The sequence below is a fragment of the Choloepus didactylus genome, chromosome X (genome assembly GCF_015220235.1).
Source record: "Choloepus didactylus isolate mChoDid1 chromosome X, mChoDid1.pri, whole genome shotgun sequence".
Classification (NCBI taxonomy): Eukaryota; Metazoa; Chordata; class Mammalia; order Pilosa; family Megalonychidae; genus Choloepus; species Choloepus didactylus.
The window spans coordinates 8,531,847-8,556,907 of record NC_051334.1 but is presented as its reverse complement, the minus strand read 5'-3'; the positions used below and the strand labels follow the sequence as shown (position 1 = coordinate 8,556,907).

Below are 25,061 nucleotides of genomic sequence, written 5' to 3'. Positions count from 1 at the left end.
TAGGTGTATCTTGTGATACCATGATTAAGTGTACAGTTTGGCGTGGTTTGGCTCTTGTATGTACCCACGAAGCCACCACAACGGTCAGGATATCAGATATTTCAATCACTATAGGGAGTTCCTACATTACCTTTCCCAGTCAGTGCCTTTTCTTACTCTGATACCAGGCAACCACTGATCGGCTTTCTGACCCTATGGATTAGTTTTGCTTGTTTTAGAATTTCTTATAATTGGAATCATATGGTATGTGGTCTTTATTGTCTAGCTTCTCTTGCTCAGCATATTTTTGAGTTACATGCCTGTTGTTGCGTATATCAGAAGTTTGTTTCCTTTTGTTATTGCATCATATTCCATTTTGTAGACATAACACAATATACCTATCTATTCATCTGTTGGTGAATATTTGAGTCTTTTCTAATATTTGGCTATTTATGATTATAGCTGCTATAAACGTTTGTGTACAAGTCTTTTGGGAACATATGTTTTCATTTCTCTTGGGTAAATACCTAGAAGTAAAATGGCTGGGTCATATGGTAAATGTATGTTTAACTTTATAAGAAACCGCCATATAGTTCTCTAAAGGATTGTCACTCATCAGCAATGTATGAGAGTTCTAGTTGTTCCACACTCACCAAAATTTGTAATTCAGACAGTAATCTACAGTATGTTTCAATTCTAGTGGGTTTACAGTTGCATAGTATAGTATTGTATGCTTTAATTTGCATTTCCCTGATGGCTAATGATGCTAAGTATCTTATTATGTGCTTATCAGCTATTTGTATATCTTCTTTTGTAAAGTTTCCAACTCTTTTGCCAACATTTTAAAACCTGGATTGTCTGTCTTCTTATTTTTGAGTTGTAAGCACTCTTTCTGTATTCTAGGAGCAAGCCCTTTGGCAGATATAAGTATTGTGACTATTTCCTCCTAGTCAGAGTTTTGGCTTTTTATTTTTGAATGCTATCTTTGAAAGAGCAGGAGTCTTTATTTTTTATGGAGTCCAATTTTTAAATAGTTTCTTCTTTGGTTGTTGCTTTTTGTATCCTAAGACATCGTTGTCTACCATGAGATTGCAGAGATTGCCTTCTATATTTTCTTCAAAAGTTTTTTTAGTTTTATCATTTACATTTAGGACTGTTCTTCCATTTTGAGATCATTGTTTTGTATGGCATGTAGTAGAAGTGGAATTTCATTTTTTTATTTTTTAAAAAAGCATACAGGTGTCCAGTTGTTCCAGCAACATCTATTGAAACACTATCCTTGCCCCATTGGATTACTTTGGAAATTTTTCTGAAAATCAGTTGACTATAGTATGTGTATGTCTTTGTGGACTCTCTGTTCTGTTCCATTGATCTATATGTCTTTATGTCTGCAAATAATCACCCTGTTTTTATTTCCGAAGCTTTATAGTAATCTTGAAATCAGGTAGTATAAGTCCTTAAACTTTGTTCTTCTTATTCAAAATGTTTTGACTAACCTAGGTTCTTTGTACTTCTACAAAATTTAAAAATAAATTTATCAGTTTCTGCAAGACTGCTGCTGGAATTTGATTTAGATTGCACTGGATTTTTTGATCAATTTATTTATATCTGGTTTCTTTTCTTAGTCATATTTTTTAGTTTTCAGTTTTTAAATCTTGCCTATATTTTGTTAAGTTCACCTGAGCATTCTGTTTTTGATTCAATTATAAATTGTATTGTTTTCCTAATTTCATTTTCCAGTTCTTCCTGGATAGCAAATGGAAATACAATTGATTTTGTATAGTGACCTTACATCCTGAGATCTTGCTAAATCTGTTTATAGATCTAGTAGCTTTTTTTTTTTTCACTTTCTGGCTTTTCTTTCTACCCAACTCATACATGATTATGGTTTCTCTGAATAAATTATCTTTCTTCTTTGTTTCCAATGTGTATGTCCTTTATTTTTTCTGCCTGTTGCACTGTCTAGGACCTCTTATTGAATCTGATTCTGACTTTAATTTGCATTTCCTTGTTGAGCATCTTTTCATATGTTCATTGACCATTTGAGTATTTTATTTTGTGAACTGCCAGTTTTGTGAACTTTGTTTCCCCCATTCATTATTGGATAGTTTCTTTCCATTATTTATTTGTAGGAATTTAAAAAATATATATTCTGAATACAAGGCCTTTGTTAGATATTGTTAGGCGTTTAAAAATGCATTGTAAACATTTCTTCTAGTCTGTGGCTTGCCTTTATTCACTTTAGTGGTGGTGAAAAGAGCAAGTGTTTTTTTTTTTTAATTTTATTTTTTATTTTGATGAATGCACATTTATTCCATTTTGTTTTATGGTTACTGCCTTTTGCATCCTGGAAAATCTTTACCTACCCAGAGGTCACAAGGTCATGTTTTCTTCTAGAAGCTTGTAAATTTAGCCTTTGCCTTTAGATCTATGATTCTTTAAACAAAAGCTTTTTATATATGTATAGTTTTTAAAATATGACAAAGATGGAAAATGTAGAATATATAATGTTGGTGATTATAGGGAAAGGAGTACTCTGCAATGTAGCCTTTTGGCGTGGTTAGGGCCACCATTCAGCATCAGAAATCAAAAGCCTTAAAAATAATAATTCTCTGAGACCCCACAAGTACACATCCATTAACTGATCCTGTGGAAATAATCCTGGGTGTGTGCCAGAATTTAGCTTCAAGGATATTTATCCCAGCCTTTTAAAAAACAAGGGCAAAGAAAGAATGGAAACAACCTGTAATAGTGGATTTGTGAACGTTGTTAGCACTACTATGAAACACCGTGTTACCTTTGAAGAAAATTCTGTGGAATATTTAATGCCATGGATGAGTGGTCATATACATTTTTAACTGAAAAACAAACAATGAAGCAGGACTTATGGGTTGATTGCCTTTGGATCTATGTGTCCACACACAAACACCTGCAGTCTTACTCCTGGCTTTTGTGAATTCCTTTGTTTGATAATTTTTTTAAAAAATTTAAAATTTTTTCTTTATTAGAGAAGTTGTGAATTTGCTAAAGTTTTTACAATGTACATGTATTCCGGGAAGAAAATATCCTTAACATTTTCGACTTTAGAAGATTAGGAGATGTGAGGGAACGGGAAGCTTGAGGTAATGATAGCTGGGAGTGAATTTGTTCCAATGAGAATTTTAGTAACTTATAAAATGATTAACAAACAGATTCAGACATGTGATAAAATGTTAAGTTGCCATTGGTTTGGTGCTTTTATGCTTTTAATTTGTACCTTCGTGTTCATGTCTTTATTCTTCTGACTAAGAAAGGGGGCAGCTAGTCCCCTACCTACCAGTTGAAAGTGTGACAGGGAAGCCCCACCTTTTCATTTTTCTTACTGCCTAGCGTTCCATCTTGGCGCTGCAATGCCTTGGGTCATTTATAATTTGGGGAGATTTATATATCCATTTAAATTCCCTTTGGATGGAGATGGAAGTAGAGCTAAACAAGAAAACTTGTATCAGATCTAGGGAAGGAAGTGTGCGAATGCAAAGGAGAGCCAGGAGGTGGCGCTGTTATGAAATCCAGTGGACTTCCTGGCAATTTGCACAAGGCTTTGGGGCTGGGTATGCCTTATAGAGCTTTTAGCTCACAGGAAAGAGCAATCCAAACTTGCAAAGGCTCAGTCCACCTTTACTGAGTCGTCCTCCCCCTCAGGACTGTATTCAGGCCCGTTGAACTTGGCTGTGCAGAGAACAAAGCCTGAGGGCCCCGCCCAGGAGCCTGGGTCTGGCGGGAGCAGCGAAAGGGAGTGTCAAGAAGGCAGTAGAATCAGGCACATGTGCATAATGCCGGGTGAACCAGGAAGGTCAAACTGCTGGAGTTCTTCACCTAGTTAGCCTTTATGTGTCAAACGTGCTGTTACAGCTTTTCTGCATAAAATCCATGTGTCGATCAAATGTACTTTTTAGCCCAAACTGTGCAAATAAGCCCAGACACTAGAAAAATCACGGTTTACATATCCCTTCTCGGACTGCCATGTTGTACTGTCAAAGTGAAGGTCACTCCACTTTCTTGTATTTCTGACCTCTACGTCTGCTGTGTCTTTTGTTCATAAAATGATTCAGACAAACCCCTTAGGCCCCTCTCCTGGAATCCATGGTGGAGGTAGTTAGTCACTTTCTATATTCATAGAAACAGAATGTTCAGCTTTGGCTCCCCAGAGAGTTAGAATGCTGGCAGTGTTTGGCAGGAGAGTGGATGTGAGGGAATGGCGGGAAGGCTAAGGGAAGATGAAGAGGCTGGCAGGACATGGAGCTGACCAGATCAGGGGCCAGGTGTGGCAAGCTGGAAGACAAGAGGACAGGGGGAGGGACCAGAAATCAGAGACTGATCCCTAACAGAAACGCAGCAAGTCTGGCCCAGTTGGAGGAGGGGTGGATTTCCAGTGGAATATGTAAGATAGGGCCTGCCTTGGGGACAGCAAAGGGGAAGGGGGACTTGTCCACCCCCTGTCTATCAACAAGTCCTGTCAGCGTTCCATCACTATATGCCAGAGCTCTCCACTCTCTCCCCATCTCCTCCACTGAAACCCTTTTCCAGCCCCCTTCCTCTCTCTCCTGGACTACTGATGTCCCCCTTCCACTCCTGCCATCCCAAACCATTCTCCACAGAGCAGTCTGAATCATCTTTTAAAGCATAAATCACAAGACGCTGCATGATCTGGCTCCTGCCCAACCATCCTATGTCATCACACGTCAACCATGCTGCTTTCTTGATGTTCTTTTAACACACCAAGCGCCTGACCACCTCAGGACCTTTGCACCTGCAGTTCCTGCTGCTTAGAAGTCTCTGCGCCCACTTACCAGTGCCTGCTGCTGGGCCTCTCCTCTTTGGAGCAACCTTCTGTGACCCTCCGTTCTAAAATGGTGCCTCCAGTCACTCTCTAGCCATCATCCAATTGTACTTTCTGCATACACCTTACTACCTGAAATTACTGAGTTCATTTATTTCAGTGGTTTTCAAGCAGGAGTGATTTTGCCCCCCAGGGGATACTTGGAAATGTCTGGAGACATTTTTGGTTGTCATGACTGAGCAGTTGCAAAGGTATGGCAGAGAGTTCCTGTCTACCCACATTCAGTTTCCCTTCCCTTAATATTATCATCTCACATTACTCTTCTTTACCCTATTTTTATCCTTCTGTTGGCCAGACCTTTCACAGAGACTCAGTTACTAAAAAATAAATTTTTAATATAATATGAATAGAAAATCCTATATATGCAAATGACAAGGAGGAAAGGTATCCAGGAAGAAGTAGAAGTAAAATCACACTGCCATTCCTAGGATCAGCTGCACAATTTGTGGAGCCTGGTGCAAAATGCAAATGTCAAGCCCCTTGTTCAAGAATTAAGGATTTCAAGATGGCAGCATCAGGGCATTAAACCAAGCACAGGGCCCTTCTCAGTTGCACACCATTCATGCGCCCATGAAGCCAGCCCTGAAGCCGGCCCTGGCTGTTCCTGCCGATCTTTCCACTTCCTCCATGATCCAAATACCTCAGTAAATTAAGGGACAGCCTCCTGCATGACCAGGCCAAATCAACTCACATGTGAGTTTTTCTAGAACAACACTCAAAGCCACAAGCTTTGCAGCTTGCCTACCTTCTAAATCTCAGTTTCAAAGGCTTTGAGTTGAGGACTGTGATATTAGCTACCCAGAAATGGCAGGGAAACTAATTCTAAAATAATAGCCACATTAGCTCACATAGGCTATTTTCTTTGCTGAAGATCAGGCAAATAGAGTGTTTGTTTTGAGCGCCTTCCAATAATACTTACAAGCAGCCAAGAATGCTTGGCCTCTTAGAGACTGTACCTTATGCCCGGAGGCTCTGGGTGAATGTCTTTTTTTAAGCAGGTTTACTCATTTAACTTGTCCAAATGAGGCACTTTCACAAGGGAACTCGTCATCCAATCATTCCTGATGAAATCACAAAAGGACCTGTGAGGAAATGAACTATGAAAGTTCTTGGTAAACTGAGATTTTAAAAGGATCTGGGAATCACACAGTGTATTGATTTACACTTCATCATTACTTATCAACCTTAGCAGCATTGTATTTTGTAATTTCAGGGCCTGATGTCCACTTACAGTATTTGCTTGGTGGCATGAACCAAAAATGGTCATATGCCCAGCGTCGGTTACAATGTGTGCTACGTGGCCCCCATCAGTCCCTGCCTCCCTTCCACATTTGTTTTCTGTTTCTCATGGTACAATGTGTCCTTTCTCTGGGGCAGTTTCCTCCTATTTTGACAACACAGGTAGAGGCTCCACTTCGGAAAAGAATCCCACCAGACAGAAGAGATTTGCCCATTGCTTTCTTCCTCACCACCTCCTTTGGCTCATAGACGGTGCCCCACCGCCTTCTGGGAACTGACCCCTGCTGAGAGCAAATGGGCAGGCGACCATGTGGATGACACTGGGGTAGGGTTTGGTTCTGCAGGAATTCCCTTTTCTGTGTCATTGTTTGCAGCTTCCTCCTAACCTTAATCCTTAGTTCCTGAGGTACAAAGAGGCCGTTTTCACTCAGTGAATGTTCAGAGGCTGAGATTTAGTTGCTAGAGGACTGCGAGAGACTGGAGGCATTCTCTGGAGATCATAAATTAGGCCTCTGTTCTTAAAATGCACACACACTACACACACGTTTGAATATGTTATGATAGTTGTATTTTAAAGCTCATATTGGTTTAAAACAGTACAGAATAAGTTAAAGGGCAAAATAATAAAGAAACTAATTTAATTCCTAGAATTTAGAACTTTACCTTAAAATTACATTGAATCATTTATTCTCAATAACTTCATCAAACTTTTTTTTTTATGAATCAGGGCTTAATTTATGCACAGGTTCTCTTCATAGAATGCTGATAACGTTCTGATATTCAAAAAGACATATCTCTTCCTCGATGTGACTGAATTTTTATTACGTTCACTTTTTAACACTTAGAAATTCCACTTTGGATCAATTCTACATTAGAAACTTATTAGAAAATGTCCTTTAAAAAGTCATTTCCAATATTTTAAGTATTTCTTCTCCTAAACAGATACTATTTGATTAATATTTTTACCAACCTCGTCCAGCTCGAACAAATGTCCTTTTAAAAATACTGCTGTTGTTTAACATTGAGTAGATACAAAAGAATATTCATGGTTAAGAAAGGAAGAAGGCCATGGTGAGAATCCTAGAATGTCCCAAGAGTTAAGGAACAGGTGGAAGAGAAGAAGCCGGTGAATGGGCAGATGGAAGAATTGATGGAGGATGAGGAGAAGTCAGGGGCATAGGCTGCACTGCATTCGGCCTGATTTCTTCACATGTATCCTCCAGGTAACTGACTCTCCATTCAGGTCTCTTTAGCCTGCTCTTAAACTTGTCCATTGAGTTTTGTTTTCATTTTTATAGTATTACCAAAGTGTATCATATATACAGAAACTTATACAAATTATAAATGTACAGCTTAATGGATTTTCACCAAATGAGCACAGTCATGTAACCAGGATCCTGACTGAGAAACAGATCATTATCAGAAGCTACCAGGCTCCTCTTGGGCCCCATCATGGTCTCCAGCCCACCCTCTCCCAGGGTAACAGTTATGCTTCATATAAATGGGGTCATATGATATGTCCTCTTTTGTGTCTGATTCTACTGCTCCTCATTATATTTGTGAGATTCATCCAAAATGTTCATTTTCTGTAGTCCGTTGCTTCTTGTTGTTGTATGGCAGGCATTTCATTCCATGCCGTACATACCACAGTGTAGCCCTTCTATTGTTGATGTACATCAGAGTTTTTTCCACTGGCAAGGTTGGAGGTAGGAGATTTTCCTGCTTGTGCTTGGAGGGAGGACTGTTCACTCTTACCCAAGGGCATACCCCTTTGGAGTTCCAGCTTTACGGGAAGGCATGTTCTATTCAACTTGCCACATTGGGCAGGCTCTGTAATTTGCCTTTTGTCCCCTGAGCCCTCTGAGGCCAGGAAAGGTAGAATTTAGGTTCGCCAGGTTCAGCAAATGCCTCCAAGGCAAACGATGGTTGTTGGGCTGCAATGTCCTCACTGGTTATTTTGAGACCTAAGTGTTCCTTACTTTCTTTACCACTCATACATATCTGTAATACAATTTTAAAATATTTTATCCAACATTCCCAGTTATTTTCCATGGGAAGGTTGGCCTGGGTATTTATTCTGAGAAACATATCTTAATATGAACTTTTAAAATGTCCCTTGGTTAATGAGACTGACATGTCTGTATGAAACTTACAAAAAAGTAGGTACACTAATATTTCTTTTATCCATATCTTTTTCAAACTTACATGTGGACCACAGAGATTAGATTTTTATTTACTAATGTTTTCCTGAGTCTGATTTTGTGTTCAGAGACTATATATGTTCATTTCAAAGGCTTAGACTTATCTCTTTTTAATACTTCCTTCCCAGAGTATATTAGGTGACTCATGCAAAAAATATATTTGAGGAGCTACTTTTTACAAGATTGTGAGGTAGGCCTTTATGAGTTTCTCAAGATGGTAGGCTAGGAGACAAGGATGAAAGGAACTGTCTGTTATACAAAGTGAAAACAAGGTATTTGCCATTCAACAGGCTCAGAGAAAGTGCTGTGCAAGTTCTGAGGAGGATAAGCTACTTCCCTTTGAGTGGAACCAGAAACTCTAAGTGTAGGAGGAGGCATCTAAGCTGTCCCTCGGAGGATAGACGGTGACTAGCCATTCTCCTGGGGCAGTAGGAGACATACTCATTGTATGTGTTGGGGTGGGAAGATGTAGCTGAGTTTGTTTGGACGGACACATTCATAGATCTGGAGCTGCTCTGCCCAATATGGTGGCCACTGGTGCCTCAGGCTTATTGAGTCCTTGACATGTGGCTAGTGTGGCTCATAGACCGATTATAATTTTACTTCATTGTAAGAAAGTTAAATTTGTAATTAAAAAAGAACAACTTATACTTATTTCAGTTTTTTGACCAGTTTTATGTAAGTTTGGAACAACTTCGATATGTCAATCTACTTTTTTGAGTGTATATTTTATGAAAGTTACATCCAAATCAAATAGTTATGATGCATATCTTTTTGAATTGAGATGTGCTGTAATAATATAAGCAATCTCATTAATAGTTTTTTACATTGATTATATGTTGAAAGGATAACATTTGGAATAGTTGGGTTAAATAAAACATTGTTAAAATAAATTCTGCCCCTTTACTTTTTACTTTTTTATTGTGCTACCAAAAAATGTAAAATTACATGTATGGTTGCATTATATTTCTATCTGACGGTCCTGCTCCAGAGAGGAGGTTCCGGCGCAAAATGGAAACACAGAGGCCATATATAACTTTTAAGAGGACAATGGGAATATATGTGAGCCCCTGAGACAGAAATTGTAGGCACTAAATAATGATTGTTGATGGTTGAGGGGAATGGCAGGTAAACTGGAACTAACTAGACAGAGAAGAATAAGAAAGGTATAAATGAGGAAACAAGGGTACCAGAAGCAGAGAGCTCTGTAAAGGGACATAAAGGTGGAAATCTCTCCAGCTTGTATCCTCTCTACCTCTTCCCATCTTAACGCCTTTCCTCCTGGTGCAGAGAACAGTGTTTATCCTCCTGCGGTCTCCATGCTTTTCTCTTTGCCCGTGAGCTTCCTCCTGCCTTACACCTTGCAACACTCCCTCTCCTCTGATTTCTTGATCGACCTGTAGAAACACTCATCTCTCTCCCTGGTTACTGTGAACACTTCATGTTTGTCTCCCTTTCAAGTTCCTCGTTCATTGAACTCCTTTCAAGCATTGTCCCCCTTCCCAGGCACTCCCCAACTCGCACAGACTAGGTTTCCATCCCACCGTTTCTCATGGCCTGCACAGGTCCTGCCTCTCCTTGCCGCCCCTGCCATTCAGAAGCCTGAGCACCCACGGTCCTCGCTCTTCACACTCCAGCCCTTGCTGATTCTTCTAATATCTGCAGTTCACGAAGGCCCCACCACCTAATCATGCCTAAGGCTGTGACATATTGCCCAGTGTTCCTTCCCTTTCCTTCTTTCTATCTTAATCTTGAGGGCTCTCCTTCTGTCCTCTCGCCTATTCCTATAGCTTCAGCTTTGATGGAGCCTCCAAGTTGAAATTCCTCATTGCTTTTCCTTGAATGTGCCCTAAACCCCTGAAACCCCTGTTTAAATGGACTTCTTATCAGCTTCTCAAACCAAAACTTCTGTTCACATTGCCTATCTCAGTTCATGGCTGAATTTCCTAACAGGTTTCTCATGTTAGAAATCTGAGAATCACCTCAGTCTCTCCTTCCTCTTCATGTTGTGGTGAAACCTTGTCAATTCTACCTTAGAAATGTTTTTTGAATATATCCCTTTCCACACTCAAGGCTACTACCACTGGTCATACAATCATCATTTTTTTTCTACCTTCTTTCCCTGCAGTCTGCCTCCAATCCTCCCTTCAATCCTTTCTCTACATTGTTACTTGACTTATCTCCAAAACAGGTCTGATCTGCTTCTCTACACCATACTCCCATCACTGTTTGTGCATGTATTATCACATTGAACAATTAACTGCTACAGTGTTTAGTTGTCAGTATCCTCATTTAGAATATGTATTTTGATTATATTTATATACCTAGGACCCAGTAAGCATCTGTAACATAGTAAATGCTCAATAAATATTTGTGTAACAAATGAATGAGGCAGATTATACTCCATTTTAGAGACTAAAGGACCTTGGTGATAGATTAAACACGTACACACGCACAAGCACATGCACATTCACACAAGGAGAAGAACTTTTATAGTAATGGTAGAGAGGAGAATACTTTTCCATACAATTGATAACAAAATTGGCCATGTGTCTTGCTTTGGCCAATGGGACATGGGCAGGTGATAGCATCCGATTTGTAACACTAGGCATTAAGGGATATCATGTTCCCACTCTTTCTTCTGTCATCACCAAGTGAAGAATGTGATCCAGAAGCCTGTGGACCCAGAAGAACTACAGTCATGTAGAGCTTAACCAAGATGCCACCTGCAGCCCGGGGCCAAGCCCTGTGGTCAGCCTCGATCAGCCAAACCCCAACTTACTTATGTTTGTGTGGGAGAAAAAAAATGCATATTGTTGTAGGGGCCTAACTCTGCCATGGCTTCTTTTTTTTTTTTTTTTTTTTTTTTATAGTTCCAAATATATCTTTATTTCTTTGAGGCTACATCATAAATAGTCTCATTTCAATATATATGATACCCTTCACGGTAAAACAAAGGGATTGGGAATACTCTAGGAATTCTGGCAGACAGACAACATTTTGGACTGTGAGCCAAAGAGATTTTAATGAACTCTTTTCAAATGAACAGAAAATCTCAAAGTAAAATATGCATTTCTATGAAAAAAAATCTAAGCCTATTTGTAACTTTAACAAAATATGTCTTTTTTTCCTTTTTGACAAGATAGAAAGTGGGACATCTACAATCTGAATTTTTCCTTCTTCTCTCAAAAGTTGCTTCCTCTCTTTATTCAAGTAATCTCTCTTATTGTCATAACCTTTTCCTTTACTTTTTTTTTTAATCATCATTTTATTGAGATATATTCACATACCACGCAGTCATACAAAACAAATTGTACTTTCGATTGTTTACAGTACCATTACATAGTTGTACATTCATCACCTAAATCAATCCCTGACACCTTCATTAGCACACACACAAAAATAACAAGAATAATAATTAGAGTGAAAAAGAGCAATTGAAGTAAAAAAGAACACTGGGTAATTTGTCTGTTTGTTTCCTTCCCCTACTTTTCTACACATCCATCCATAAACTAGACAAAGTGGAGTTTGGTCCTTATGGCATTCCCAATCCCATTGTCACCCCTCATAAGCTACATTTTTATACAACTGTCTTCGAGATTCATGGGTTCTGGGTTGTAGTTTAATAGTTTCAGGTATCCACCACCAGCTACCCCAATTCTTTAGAACCTAAAAAGGGTTGTCTAAAGTGTGCGTAAGAGTGCCCACCAGAGTGATCTCTCGGCTCGTTTTGGAATCTCTCTGCCACTGAAGCTTATTTCATTTCCTTTCACATCCCCCTTTTGATCAAGAAGATGTTCTCCATCCCACGATGCCGGGTCTACATTCCTCCCCGGGAGTCATATTCCACGTTGCCAGGGAGATTCACTTCCCTGGGTGTCTGATCCCACGTAGTGGGGAGGGCAGTGATTTCACCTTTCAAGTTGGCTTAGCCAGAGAGAGAGGGCCACATCTGAGCAACAAAGAGGCATTCAGGAGGAGACTCTTAGGCACAAATACAGGGAGGCCTAGCCTCTCCTTTGCAGCAACCGTCTTCCGAAGGGTAAAACTTATGGTAGAGGGCTCAACCCATCAAACCACCACTCCCCTATGTCTGTGGTCATGTTAGCAACCATGGAGGTGGGGTAGGCGAATACCCCTGCATTCTCCACAGGCTCCTCAAGGGGGCACTACATCTTTTTTTTTTTTTCCCTTGTTTGTCTTTTTTCTTTTTTTTTTTTTTTTTTAACTTTCCCTTCTTTTTTAAATCAACTGTATGAAAAAAAAAGTTAAAAAGAAAACAAACATAAAATAAAAGAACATTTCAAAGAGACCATAACAAGGGAGTAAGAAAAAGACAACTAACCTAAGAAAACTGCTTAACTTCCAACATGTTCCTACTTTACCCCAAGAAAGTTACATAATATAGCAACATTTCAGTGAACTTGTTCCTACTACATCCATCAGAAATTAACAGACCATAGTCATTTCTGGGCATCCCCAGAACGTTAAATAGCTTATCTGTTCTTCTTGGATTATTGTTCCCCCTTCCTTAATTGCTCTCTACTGCTAGTTCCCCTACATTCTACATTATAAACCATTTGTTTTACATTTTTCAAAGTTCACATTAGTGGTAGCATATAATATTTCTCTTTTTGTGCCTGGCTTATTTCGCTCAGCATTATGTCTTCAAGGTTCATCCATGTTGTCATATGTTTCACCAGATCGTTCCTTCTTACTGCCGCGTAGTATTCCATCGTGTGTATATACCACATTTTATTTATCCACTCATCTGTTGAAGGACATTTGGGTTGTTTCCATCTCTTGGCAATTGTGAATAATGCTGCTATGAACATTGGCGTGCAGATATCTGTTCGTGTCACTGCTTTCCGATCTTCAGGGTATATACCGAGAAGTGCAATCGCTGGATCGAATGGTAGCTCAATATCTAGTTTTCTAAGGAACTGCCAGACTGACTTCCAGAGTGGCTGAACCATTATACAGTCCCACCAACAATGAATAAGAGTTCCAATTTCTCCACATCCCCTCCAGCATTTGTAGTTTCCTGTTTGTTTAATGGCAGCCATTCTAACCGGTGTTAGATGGTATCTCATTGTGGTCTTAATTTGCATCTCTCTAATAGCTAGTGAAGCTGAACATTTTTTCATGTGTTTCTTGGCCATTTGTATTTCCTCTTCAGAGAACTGTCTTTTCATATCTTTTGCCCATTTTATAATTGGGCTGTCTGTACTATTGTCATTGAGTTGTAGGATTTCTTTGTATATGCAAGATATCAGTCTTTTGTCAGATACATGGTTTCCAAAAACTTTTTCCCATTGAGTTGGCTGCCTCTTTACCTTTTTGAGAAATTCCTTTGAGGTGCAGAAACTTCTAAGCTTGAGGAGTTCCCATTTATCTATTTTCTCTTTTGTTGCTTGTGCTTTGGGTGTAAAGTCTAGGAAGTGGCCGCCTAATACAAGGTCTTGAAGATGTTTTCCTACATTATCTTCTAGGAGTTTTATGGTACTTTCTTTTATATTGAGATCTTTGGTCCATTTTGAGTTAATTTTTGTGTAGGGGGTGAGGTAGGGGTCCTCTTTCATTCTTTTGGATATGGATATCCAACTCTCCCAGCCCCATTTGTTGAAAAGACCGTTATGGCTCAGTTCGGTGACTTTGGGGGCCTTATCAAAGATCAGTCGGCCATAGATCTGAGGGTCTATCTCTGAATTCTCAATTCGATTCCATTGATCTATATGTCTATCTTTGTGCCAGTACCATGCTGTTTTGGCAACTGTGGCTTTATAATAAGCTTCAAAGTCAGGGAGTGTAAGTACTCCCACTTCGTTTTTCTTTTTTAGAGTGTCTTTAGCAATTCGAGGCATCTTCCCTTTCCAAATAAATTTGATAACTAGCTTTTCCAAGTCTGCAAAGTAGGTTGTTGGAATTTTGATTGGGATTGCATTGAATCTGTAGATGAGTTTGGGTAGAATTGACATCTTAATGACATTTAGCCTTCCTATCCATGAACATGGAATATTTTTCCATCTTTTAAGGTCCCCTTCTATTTCTTTTAGTAGAGTTATGTAGTTTTCTTTGTATAGGTCTTTTACATCTTTGGTTAAGTTTATTCCTAGGTACTTGATTTTTTTAGTTGCTATTGAAAATGGTATCTTTTTCTTGAGTGTCTCTTCAGTTTGTTCATTTCTAGCATATAGAAACATTACTGACTTATGTGCATTAATCTTGTATCCCGCTACTTTGCTAAATTTGTTTATTAGCTCTAGTAGGTGTATCGTTGATTTCTCAGGGTTTTCTAGATATAAGATCATATCATCTGCAAACAATGACAGTTTTACTTCTTCTTTTCCAATTTGGATGCCTTTTATTTCTTTGTCTTGCCGGATTGCCCTGGCTAGCACTTCCAGCACAATGTTGAATAACAGTGGTGACAGCGGGCATCCTTGTCTTGTTCCTGATCTTAGAGGGAAGGCTTTCAGTCTCTCACCATTGAGTACTATGCTGGCTGTGGGTTTTTCATATATGCTCTTTATCATGTTGAGGAAGTTTCCTTCAATTCCTACCTTTTGAAGTGTTTTTATCAAAAAGGGATGTTGGATTTTGTCAAATGCTTTTTCAGCATCTATTGAGATGATCAATTGATTTTTCCCTTTCGAGTTTTTAATGTGTTGTAATACATTGATTGTTTTTCTTATGTTGAACCATCCTTGCATGCCTGGAATGAACCCCACTTGGTCATGGTGTATGATTTTTTTAATGTGTCTTTGGATTCGATTTGCAAGTATTTTGTTGAGGATTTTTGCATGTATATTCATTAGGGAGATTGGCCTGTAGTTTTCCTTTTTTGTAGCATCTTTGCCTGGTTTTGGTATTAGATTGATGTTAGCTTCATAAAATGAGTTAGGTAGTGTTCCATTTTTTTCAATGTTTTGAAAGAGTTTGAGTAAGATTGGTGTCAGTTCTTTCTGGAAAGTTTGGTAGAATTCCCCTGTGAAGCCATCTGGCCCTGGGCATTTATTTGTGGGAAGATTTTTGATGACTGATTGGATCTCTTTGCTTGTGATGGGTTGGTTGAGGTCTTCTATTTCTTCTCTGGTCAGTCTAGGTTGTTCATATGTTTCCAGGAAATTGTCCATTTCTTCTACATTATCCAGTTTGTTGCCATACAGTTGTTCATAATATCCTCTTATAATTTTTTTAATTTCTTCAGGATCTGCAGTTATGTCACCTTTTTCATTCATTATTTTGTTTATATGGGTCTTCTCTCTTTTTGATTTTGTCAGTCTAGCTAGGGGCTTGTCAATCTTGTTGATCTTCTCAAAGAACCAACTTTTGGTGATATTTATCCTCTCTATTGTTTTTTTGTTCTCTATGTCATTTATTTCTGCTTTAATCCTTGTTATTTCTTTCCTTGTACTTGGTTTAGGATTGGTTTGCTGTTCATTTTCTAGCTTCTTCAGTTGATCCATTAGTTCTTTGATTTTGGCTCTTTCTTCCTTTTTAATATATGCGTTTAGTGCTATAAATTTCCCCCTCAGCACTGCTTTTGCTGCATCCCATAGGTTTTGGTATGTTGTGTTCTCATTTTCATTCGTCTCTATATATTTAGCAATTTCTCTTGCTATTTCTTCTTTAACCCACTGATTGTTTAGGAGTGTGTTGTTTAACCTCCAGGTATTTGTGAATTTTCTAAGTCTCTGATGGTTATTGACTTCTAATTGTATTCCATTGTGGTCAGAGAATGTGCTTTGAATAATTTCAATCTTTTTAAATTTATTGAGGCTTGTTTTATGTCCCAGCATATGATCTATTCTGGAGAAAGTTCCGTGAGCACTAGAAAAGTATGTGTATCCTGGTGATTTGGGATGTAATGTCCTGTATATGTCTGCTAAATCTAATTCATTTATCAGATTGTTTAGGTTTTCAATTTCCTTATTGGTCTTCTGTCTGGTTGATCTATCTATAGGAGAGAGTGATGTGTTGAAGTCTCCCACAATTATTGTGGAAACATCAATTGCTTCCTTTAGTTTTGCCAGTGTTTCTCTCATGTATTTTGTGGCACCTTGATTGGGTGCGTAGACATTTACGATTGTTATTTCTTCTTGCTGAATTGCCCCTTTTATTAGTATGTAGTGGCCTTCTTTGTCTCTCAAAACATCCCTGCATTTGAAGTCTATTTTATCTGAGATTAATATTGCTACACCTGCTTTCTTTTGGCTGTAGCTTGCATGAAATATTTTTTTCCATCCTTTCACTTTCAGTTTCTTTGTGTCCCTGTGTCTAAGATGAGTCTCTTGTATGCAACATATTGATGGTTCATTTTTTTTGATCCATTCTGCGAATCTATATCTTTTAATTGGGGAGTTTAATCCATTTACATTCAACGTTAAAACCGTGAAGGCATTTCTTGAATCGGCCATCTTATCCTTTGGTTTATGTTTGCCATATTTTTCCCTCTCTCTATTAATATCCTTTATTGTACCCATACTGAATCTCTTTAGTACTGAACCTTTCTCCAAGTCTCTCTGTCCTGTCTTTGTTTCTCTGTCTGTAGGGCTCCCTTTAGTATCTCCAGTAGGGCAGGTCTCTTGTTAGCAAATTCTCTCAGCATTTCTTTGTCTGTGAAAAATTTAAGCTCTCCCTCAAATTTGAAGGAGAGCTTTGCTGGATAAAGTATTCTTGGCTGGAAATTCCTCTCACTCAGAATTTTAAATATATCGTGCCACTGCCTTCTTGCCTCCATGGTGGCTGCTGAGTAGTCACTACTTAGTCTTATGCTGTTTCCTTTGTATGTGGTGAATTGCTTTTCTCTTGCTGCTTTCAGAACTTGCTCCTTCTCTTCTATGTTTGACAGTGTGATCAGAATATGTCTCGGAGTGGGTTTTTTTGGATTTATTCTATTTGGAGTTCGCTGAGCATTTATGATTTGTGTATTTATGTTGTTTAGAAGATTTGGGAAGTTTTCCCCAACAATTTCTTTGAATACTCTTCCTAGACCTTTACCCTTTTCTTCCCCTTCTGGGACACCAATGAGTCTTATATTCGGACGTTTCATATTATCTATCATATCCCTGAGGTCCATTTCGATTTTTTCAATTTTTTTCCCCATTCTTTCTTTTATGCTTTCATTTTCCATTCTGTCATCTTCCAGGTCACTGATTCGTTGTTCAACTTCCTCTAGTCTTGTACTATGAGTGTCCAGAATCTTTTTAATTTGGTCAACAGTTTCTTTAATTTCCATAAGATCATCCATTTTTTTATTTAGTCTTGCAATGTCTTCTTTATGCTCTTCTAGGGTCTTCTTGATTTCCTTCATATCCCGTACTATGGTCTCATTGTTCATCTTTAGTTCTTTGAGTAGCTGCTCTAGGTGCTGTGTCTCTTCTGGTATTTTGATTTGGGTGCTTAGGCTTGGGTTATCCATATCGTCTGGTTTTTTCATATGCTTTATAATTTTCTGTTGTTTTTGGCCTCGTGGCATTTGCTGAACTTGATAGGGTTCTTTTAGGGTTTGTAGACCTATTGAAGTCCTTATCTCTAATTTATCAGATCTACAGCTTCGTGGAGTACACTTTCTCTAACTAACCAGCAGGTGGCGTCCACGAGCCACCTGTTCTCCACAAGCCAGTTCTCCCCTGCTTAGCCTTTGTGGTGAGTGGGGGAGTGAGTCTTGTGGGGCCCAATTGGTGTACCAAGCTTGCGTGTGTAGTTGGTGTTGCCTGCCCTGTATGTGGGGCGTGTTTCTGGGCAGTCGGGGAGGGGGGGTGGCCCTAACAATCAAATCTCCCTGGTGATCCTAGAGTTTTAAAGCTGCTGCAATAGTCTAATCCTTCAGTTCAGTCCTGCCACAGTTTGTCTCTGCCACTGACCCACAAGTCCTTGGTATTGGCGTTTGGCTCCTGAGACTTGCAAGTGGGCCCCTCTTCCAGGCCGTGCACCCCGGGTCCTCTGTTGAGGGATGACTGTGCTATGTCACAGGTGAGTGCCGTCCCCCCAGGGCAGTTCTGGGCTGCTGGGCTGTGTAGGGAGGCTCCCAGTCTGCTCAAATGATGGCTGAATGGGGCTTTGTTAATTCACACTGCTCCACCTTCCCAGTTCTGGGACATTCAGCTGGGGTTGCAGGGAAGGCTAATGTCCACGCCCAGTTTTGTGGTGTGTGCCTGTTATTTGAAGCACTTCCGTCACACTGGGTTGTCTGGGGCAGCTCTGGGCTATGGGGCTGGCGATGGGCAGGAGTGTTTCCTGTCCACCAGGATGGTGGCTGTGAGCGGACACCCCCCTTTTCTTGGGAAGTTGTGTTGTTTAGTGAATTTTCTCAGCCACTGGATTATTGCCTTTTGTCTCAGAGCTCTCTTAGTTCTGCTCTTGACTTGACGTGCCCAAATTGCAATTCTTTGAAGCTTTCTGTATTGGGCTTCTTGGAGTAATTGTTTTAGAAAAAGAAAAAAGGATTTAAAAAAAAAAATGGCCCTCCTCAGAGATCTAATGGGTTATTGAAATGCTAAGAGACAAAGCAACCAGGGCCATTAAGGAAAGGTCCACAGAGCAGAGAGATCAGCTTTGCTTCGGGATTTGCATATGCGCCTCAAGGCCTGAGCTCCGCCCTTCCCCTTTCTGTGTTCACCAGAACTCCAAAAATCCTCTGCTTTTATTTTGGAGTTTTTCGTGTTGTTTTTTTTCTATGCCTGTCTCCTCTCTGCTGGGCTGGCTGCTCTCAGAGTCTCTGGTGTCTGATCTCAGTCTATCTATGGTTGGAGTTTGAATCAGTAGAATGAGTTTCCGATAAGAGCAGCCACTGCAGTTCTCCCTTCTCCTTCCCGGAGCTGACAGCCCCTCCTCCCCCGGGACTGAGCCCAGCAGGGAGGGGCGCGGGTCCCCCGGCCGCAAAAACCCACAGACTTCGCTGATCTCAGCAGTTCCACGCCCCCATGAGTGTTGTATGAAGTATGCCCAAAGACAGATTGCTCTGTGGTGTCCATTCCACGCAGTTCCTGGCTTTTTACCTACTTTCCTGGAGGAGTAACTAAAACTTACAGCTCACCAGTCTGCCATCTTGCCCCGCCTCTTGCCATGGCTTCTTACTCAGCAAAAGCTGACTGGCACAGTAAGTTGAGAAACGACAATGGAAAAGAAGGCAACAGACTAGGTTGTAAAAATGGAAGAGTATAGCATAGGAAGTCAGTGGCATGGGGGCAAGTCCTGACCTTCTGTATATTAAATGTGTGAGCATTAAGAAGTTATCAGCTTCTCTAAGCCTAGGTTCCTTTGTCCCTGTGGCTCTTACTTTGTACAAGTGTCAAGAGGGTAAAGTTAGATCTCACATGCAAAGCCCCTGTCAACACAGTAGCAACTGGCTCAATAAGTGGGTGTCAGTATTCTTATGTTTAAAGAGATAAAGAGGAAGAGAACCAAGTTCTGTAGAAAAGGGGGAAATAAGGCAGTCCGACTTATAAAATATGGAATGGAATGGATAATTTTGAGGATTAAAAGCCTGAAGATCACAAAGTAGTGAAGAGTGATGTGTGGTGAAGCATCAAATGGAATTGAGAAGGCCTTGAAGGTGACAGGTGAGCAGTGAAAGTGTGTGGTCAGATAAGGGCTTGTTTCAGGCATGGAAGCCAGTTCTGACTTTGTCATGAGTAGAATGGGGGAAGGCAGTGAGGCTGGCTCACCTGTCATGCCTATGGCTTTGCATCTGCAGAATGACATTTCTGGAAGAGAGGGGCACTCAGATTCCTTTCGTATCAGTCGGTCTGGTCAGTGGAAAGAAGTCAAAGGCAAGTTGTTCAATAAATGTCACCATTGCTGTTTACATGAGGACCGTGATGGGTAAATAAAAAGAACCAATTTATCAAAAGTTAGGTTTACAGAACTTCTGGTGAAATACTGAAGGAAACGAGCAGTGAATACAAAGAGGAATAAAACTGTGAAAGAAGAGATTGGAAAAATTTTTAACTTTGCATTTGAGCTTGCTTGGTGATTACTGGAAATAAGAAAAAGAAGGAGGGTTTGGCTGAGGTTTGTTAATTTTTATAAACAGGTAGGAACATCCTGTGCCTTTTTCCTTCTAATTATAGTTTATGAATATTTGTTCTAGCATCAGGACACCTGTTTCTTTGCTTTTTAATATGTTCTTAGGCGTATTCTTTGTTTATCTGTGATTTAGTTCCAGTTTCCATGCCTATGTGCTTTAGACCATCAGTGAAATTAACCACACGAGCTTAAAATTCTTAACAAGAAAAGCTCAGCAAGTAATCTTTGTGTTGAGTGCACAGCAATTTCTTTCAAAATAAAGACAAGTAAATAATTTCTATTTACCTGGAGGTAAAGCATCAGCTTTGTAAATATTCCCCTTGGGATGCGAGTTGTACCACGTTCTGTTTTCAGCTACAAAGAGGGCATGGTTCTTATTTCTCAAGGTGGCATTGATTTTACATATAAACACTGAATAAATGAGGATGAGGTTTAGCCATGTATATCAGAAAAGTCCAAATAACAAGGGCTTAAAAAGAATAGGAGGTTATTGGCCTCTCATTTAAAGGCAGGTGGGGATGGTGGCTCTGCATTTATCTGGCGCCTAGGTGTCTTCTATCTACCTTTTCCATCTTCCCAGAAAATCTCCCATCTTCTTCCTCAAGGGCACTTCACAGACCACATCACATTACAGGCAGGAGAGGCAGTGGCAGTACTGGTGGAATTCTGGGAAGGCTCTTTAAAGGGACTTGACATTAGCTAGGAGCCTTCCCAGAAATCCACCAACATTGGCGCTCACTCTTCACTGGCCAGAAACTAGGGAAGAGAGAGGCTGGAAAATGAAAATGTTTTCATTGGCCCCCTTGCCCTCCCCAGATGACAGCAGGGTTGTCAAACCATGGAAGAAGAGAAGGGTGAACAACCAACAGTCCCTTCTACACAGAGTAATAACCTTACCTCTGAACACCCCGAGCACACACTCTGCCCTCATGGGTGCTGGTCCCATACTTTCTGAGGTCTTCACCTGGTCAGCAGTTTGATGCCTTGATCTCCTAGCCCCGAGTGTGATGTCTAGACCACTTCCAACTAGTCCTGCTCTGCCCAAGATGGAATTTTTTTTTTTCCTTTGAAAAAAAATTTAATATTCATAGGACAGAAAACTTTTAAGAGGATACAAATTCAGGAAGCCATGGAATGGTAGACTCAGAACACTCCATATGTGTTTCTCAAACTTATGTAGAAACAATTTAGTTAAAAAAAAATGAGATGTTCTTTTAAATCTTTGTACAATATAAGGGCTAATCAAGTTTTCTAATTTTATTTGAATATAAAATAATTTGCATGTAGAGAATAAGAAGTAATCATTAGCATGAAAAGGGAGAAAAAAGATTAATAATCAACACTATGCAGAAAGAAAGCAAAATTATAAATACCAGCCTACTCACAGGAAAATTAATGTTTATGCTTAGGCATATCTGAGTGCTTATCACCAAATCAAAGTGCAGTTTAAAAAAAAAAAGCAGCTTAAGAAAGTTCCAGTGTTTCAAAGAAAGCACTTTTTTAAATGTATATACATGAAGAATATTTAGTTACATCATAAAATATATGCAGCACTGTAAGGTAAAGGAAGACTATTATAAATGGAGTTTTGGCCTTTTTCCCCCTACGTGCTGCAACCATCTTTAATCTGCTGAACTTAATCTCAACGGTTACAGGAGATTTTTGTTTTTCTTTTTTTCTCTTATTCAATAGTTCACATTTCCGGCTGTTCAGCAGATGCCTGTGATTCTGGAGACTCAAATCGCTGGTGGAAGTTTGTTCTCTGTTTCCTCAGTTTTTCAGGTGCTTTTCTCCATAAAATGATCTCCTGCTGCTTGAAGTACCTTCTGTCTTCTTCATCAACAAGGACTAGATTCAAAAAGTACCTTACTGAAAATTTTTTGTTCACATCTCTCATTGTTGGAGTTGGGTCATACCCTGCTAAAAATAGTCTTATGGGAATTGATTCACCTTTTACTGGTGCACCATCCATTATTTCATATTTGGCAATTGTTTCTGTTTCTGTCGTAGTACTGGGTCCAATTCCTGTGATCTCTTTTTTGATCAGTTGTAACTCCATATGTTGGATTTTTATTCTTACTAATAAGAAGTAAATTTTTCCAACAATCACATCCTTTAAATGGTACTTTGATTTATTATATTCAAATTCTATATGTAGACAATCTTCAATGCCCACTTCCATTTTAATAGAGTTGTTAATATCAGGATAGGTGGCAAGCTGGTGAACAATAAGATCATACTCTTTTACCAAGTCTGTCAGTCTTCTTACTATTGTCACTTTAAGAAAATACCTCAAGCGGACATTGGCACCAATGTAAGATTCATATGGTTTTTCAACTTGCATGAATTCAAAGTCGTAACTTCTGCTCTGAGTCAGTTCTCCAGGTAAGGCCAATTCTTTGACTAGGTTTACAAATTCATGAGTGTTACTCTTGTCATTGAAAAGTTCAATTTGACCTACAAATTCAATTCTAATTCCTTGGTGCTCTAGCCTCTTTCCAGGTTGCTTAAAGGCTAGGTTTACTTGCTTTTAATCCTGATGCAGTTTATCTATTCCTTCCCAACACTGGAGGGCATAATCAGGATTTTAGTTTAAAAGCTAATCTTTCCTGAAACAGATTCTCCATCATAGAAAAGATAGTGTTTTTCTACTTTCCCATCTTCAGTTTTCATTTCTGCCATTTTCCTGGTGTCCCCATCATTAAGGACAACATCGATCTCACAGATGGGACCAAAAAAGCCTCCAAGAAAACTCATTGTGAGCGCCACCGCCGCCGCCGCCGCCGCTGCGTCCCCCCCACTTCACTCCTCTTCCCTCTGGAGAACTCCCAGTCCCCCAAGATGGAATTTTTGACCCCCTCTACTTCTGAACACTCCTCTTGTTTATTTTCCATCAATGGAGCAGATATCAGGGTCTTTGGTCGAGCACTCTTGAGCACTGCCTGAAGTCGTTGGCTTGCAGTCAAAGGCCATATTGTACTTTTTTTAAATTTAGTTTTATTGAGATATATTCACATACCATACAGTCATCCATGGTGTACAATCAACTGTTCACAGTACCATCATATAGTTGTGCATTCATCACCCCAATCTATTTTTGAACGTTTTCCTTACACCAGAAAGAATCAGAATAAGAATAAAAAATAAAAATAAAAAATAACACCCAAATCACTCCCCTATCCCACCCTATTTTTCATTTAGTTTTTGTCCCCATTTTTCTACTCATCCATCCATACACTGTAAAGGGAGTGGGATCACAAGGTTTTCACCATCACACTGTCACCCCTTGTAAGCTACATTGTTATACAATCGTCTTCAAGAGTCAAGGCTACTGGGTTGGAGTTTGGTAGTATCAGGTGTTTACTTCTATCTATTCCAATACATTAAAACCTAAAAAGTGTTATCTATATAGTGTGTAAGAATGTCCACCAGAGTGACCTCTCGACTCCATTAGAAATCTCTCAGCCACTGAAGCTTTATTTCATTTCATTTTGCATCCCCCTTTTGGTCAAGAAGATGTTCTCAATCCCACGATGCCAGGTCCAGATTCATCCCTGGGAGTCATATCCTGCGTTGCCAGGGAGATTTACACCCCTGGGAGTCATGTCCCACATAGGGAGGAGGACAGTGAGATCACCCACCAAGGTGGCTTAGTTAGAGTGAGAGGGCCACATCTGAGCAACAGAGGCACTCAGGGGGAGACTCTTAGGCACAATTACAAGCAGGCTTAGCCTCTCCCTTGCAGTAAGATATTGTATTTTTAAATGCCTGACTTTGAACACCAAATCCATCTCGACTTGGTGAGATACTCTCTGTGAGAGGCACACAGAAACAGATACCTGCTGATCAAAGAAAAGAGTCACATTTTCCATGCTTATGTGCCTTCCTGGAGGGGAACATACTCATGGACTAGAATGGAGAGTGGGATCAATATTTAAATGATGACAGTGCTTTCTCATGGGCTTTCTATTCTTTTGCTCCCCCATCGCTCTCCACACACTGCCCCATATCTTTTTCCGGCACATCCCTAGTTGAATTCAAGTTACTTTATGTAACTCCGCTGTATGGGGAGCTTTCCCTGCCTGTCTCGCCACTCCCCCAACATCCTCTTCCACTCTGCTCAGGTATCTTGTGGCAGGTGCTGTTTGGAATTTGTTGCAGAAAGAGACAAATTCACCAATGTCATCAAGGTGGGTGCACACCTGAAAGGCCACCATCACACAATAGAATGTTGACTGCCCAGATTTCTCTCTCGGACAGACCACACCTTTCTCAGCCATAGGGCCAAAAGGAGCGGAGATGAGGTCTCACATACTTTCAAAGCCCCCACCATTGTGTTTTAGAAACCATTTGAATCGACCGTGCAGTAGTGAAAACACCTGTGAGTTACCTGGCACTGAGCTGGTGTAGGTCCAGCTCTTGCTGGCGCTACATATCCCTTTTTCTGTGACACCGTAGGTATTTTAGTTAGAAATTTGGGAGAAAATGCATCATAGAGTGCTTGCCAGACAGAATTGTAAATCCAAATCCCATCCCAGTACATAACGTTTAGTCAATTTGAGGGAAGAAAGGACTGCTTTCCAAGATTTGGGGAGATCAGAATGTCTTCCTAAATTTCGTTATAAGAACGCAATCAAATTGGACGGAATCTTTAAACATGAGCTTGATGGTGATATTTTCTTTCTTGAGTTATTTAAACTGCAAAATCACTGTTATGTTCCTATTGAGTT

The 25,061-nt window shown here is 39.8% G+C and overlaps 2 protein-coding genes across 2 annotated transcripts in view; one reads left to right on the top strand and one right to left on the bottom strand.

Annotated features, from left to right (window-relative positions):
- ARHGAP6 (Rho GTPase activating protein 6) overlaps positions 1–25,061 on the top strand; it is a 550,852-nt gene that overhangs the window by 207,017 nt on the left and 318,774 nt on the right. The window lies entirely within an intron of this gene.
- Positions 21,798–23,088, bottom strand: LOC119523753 (vacuolar protein sorting-associated protein 26A). The gene is made up of 2 exons (XM_037822567.1): positions 22,936–23,088; positions 21,798–22,855 (listed from the first exon to the last, which is right to left on the bottom strand). The coding sequence occupies exons 1-2, from the start codon at positions 23,086–23,088 to the stop codon at positions 22,025–22,027; spliced, it is 984 nt and encodes a 327-aa protein (XP_037678495.1). The 3' UTR covers positions 21,798–22,024.

Bases quoted from the DNA above. Each gene is read 5' to 3' on its own strand.
- LOC119523753 (XM_037822567.1), bottom strand. From the start codon at position 23,088: ATGAGTTTTCTTGGAGGCTTTTTTGGTCCCATCTGTGAGATCGATGTT. The intron at 22,856-22,935 runs ATTAGCTTTTAA...GATTAAAAGCAA, and splicing joins GAGAATCTGTTTCAGGAAAG to GTAAACCTAGCCTTTAAGCA.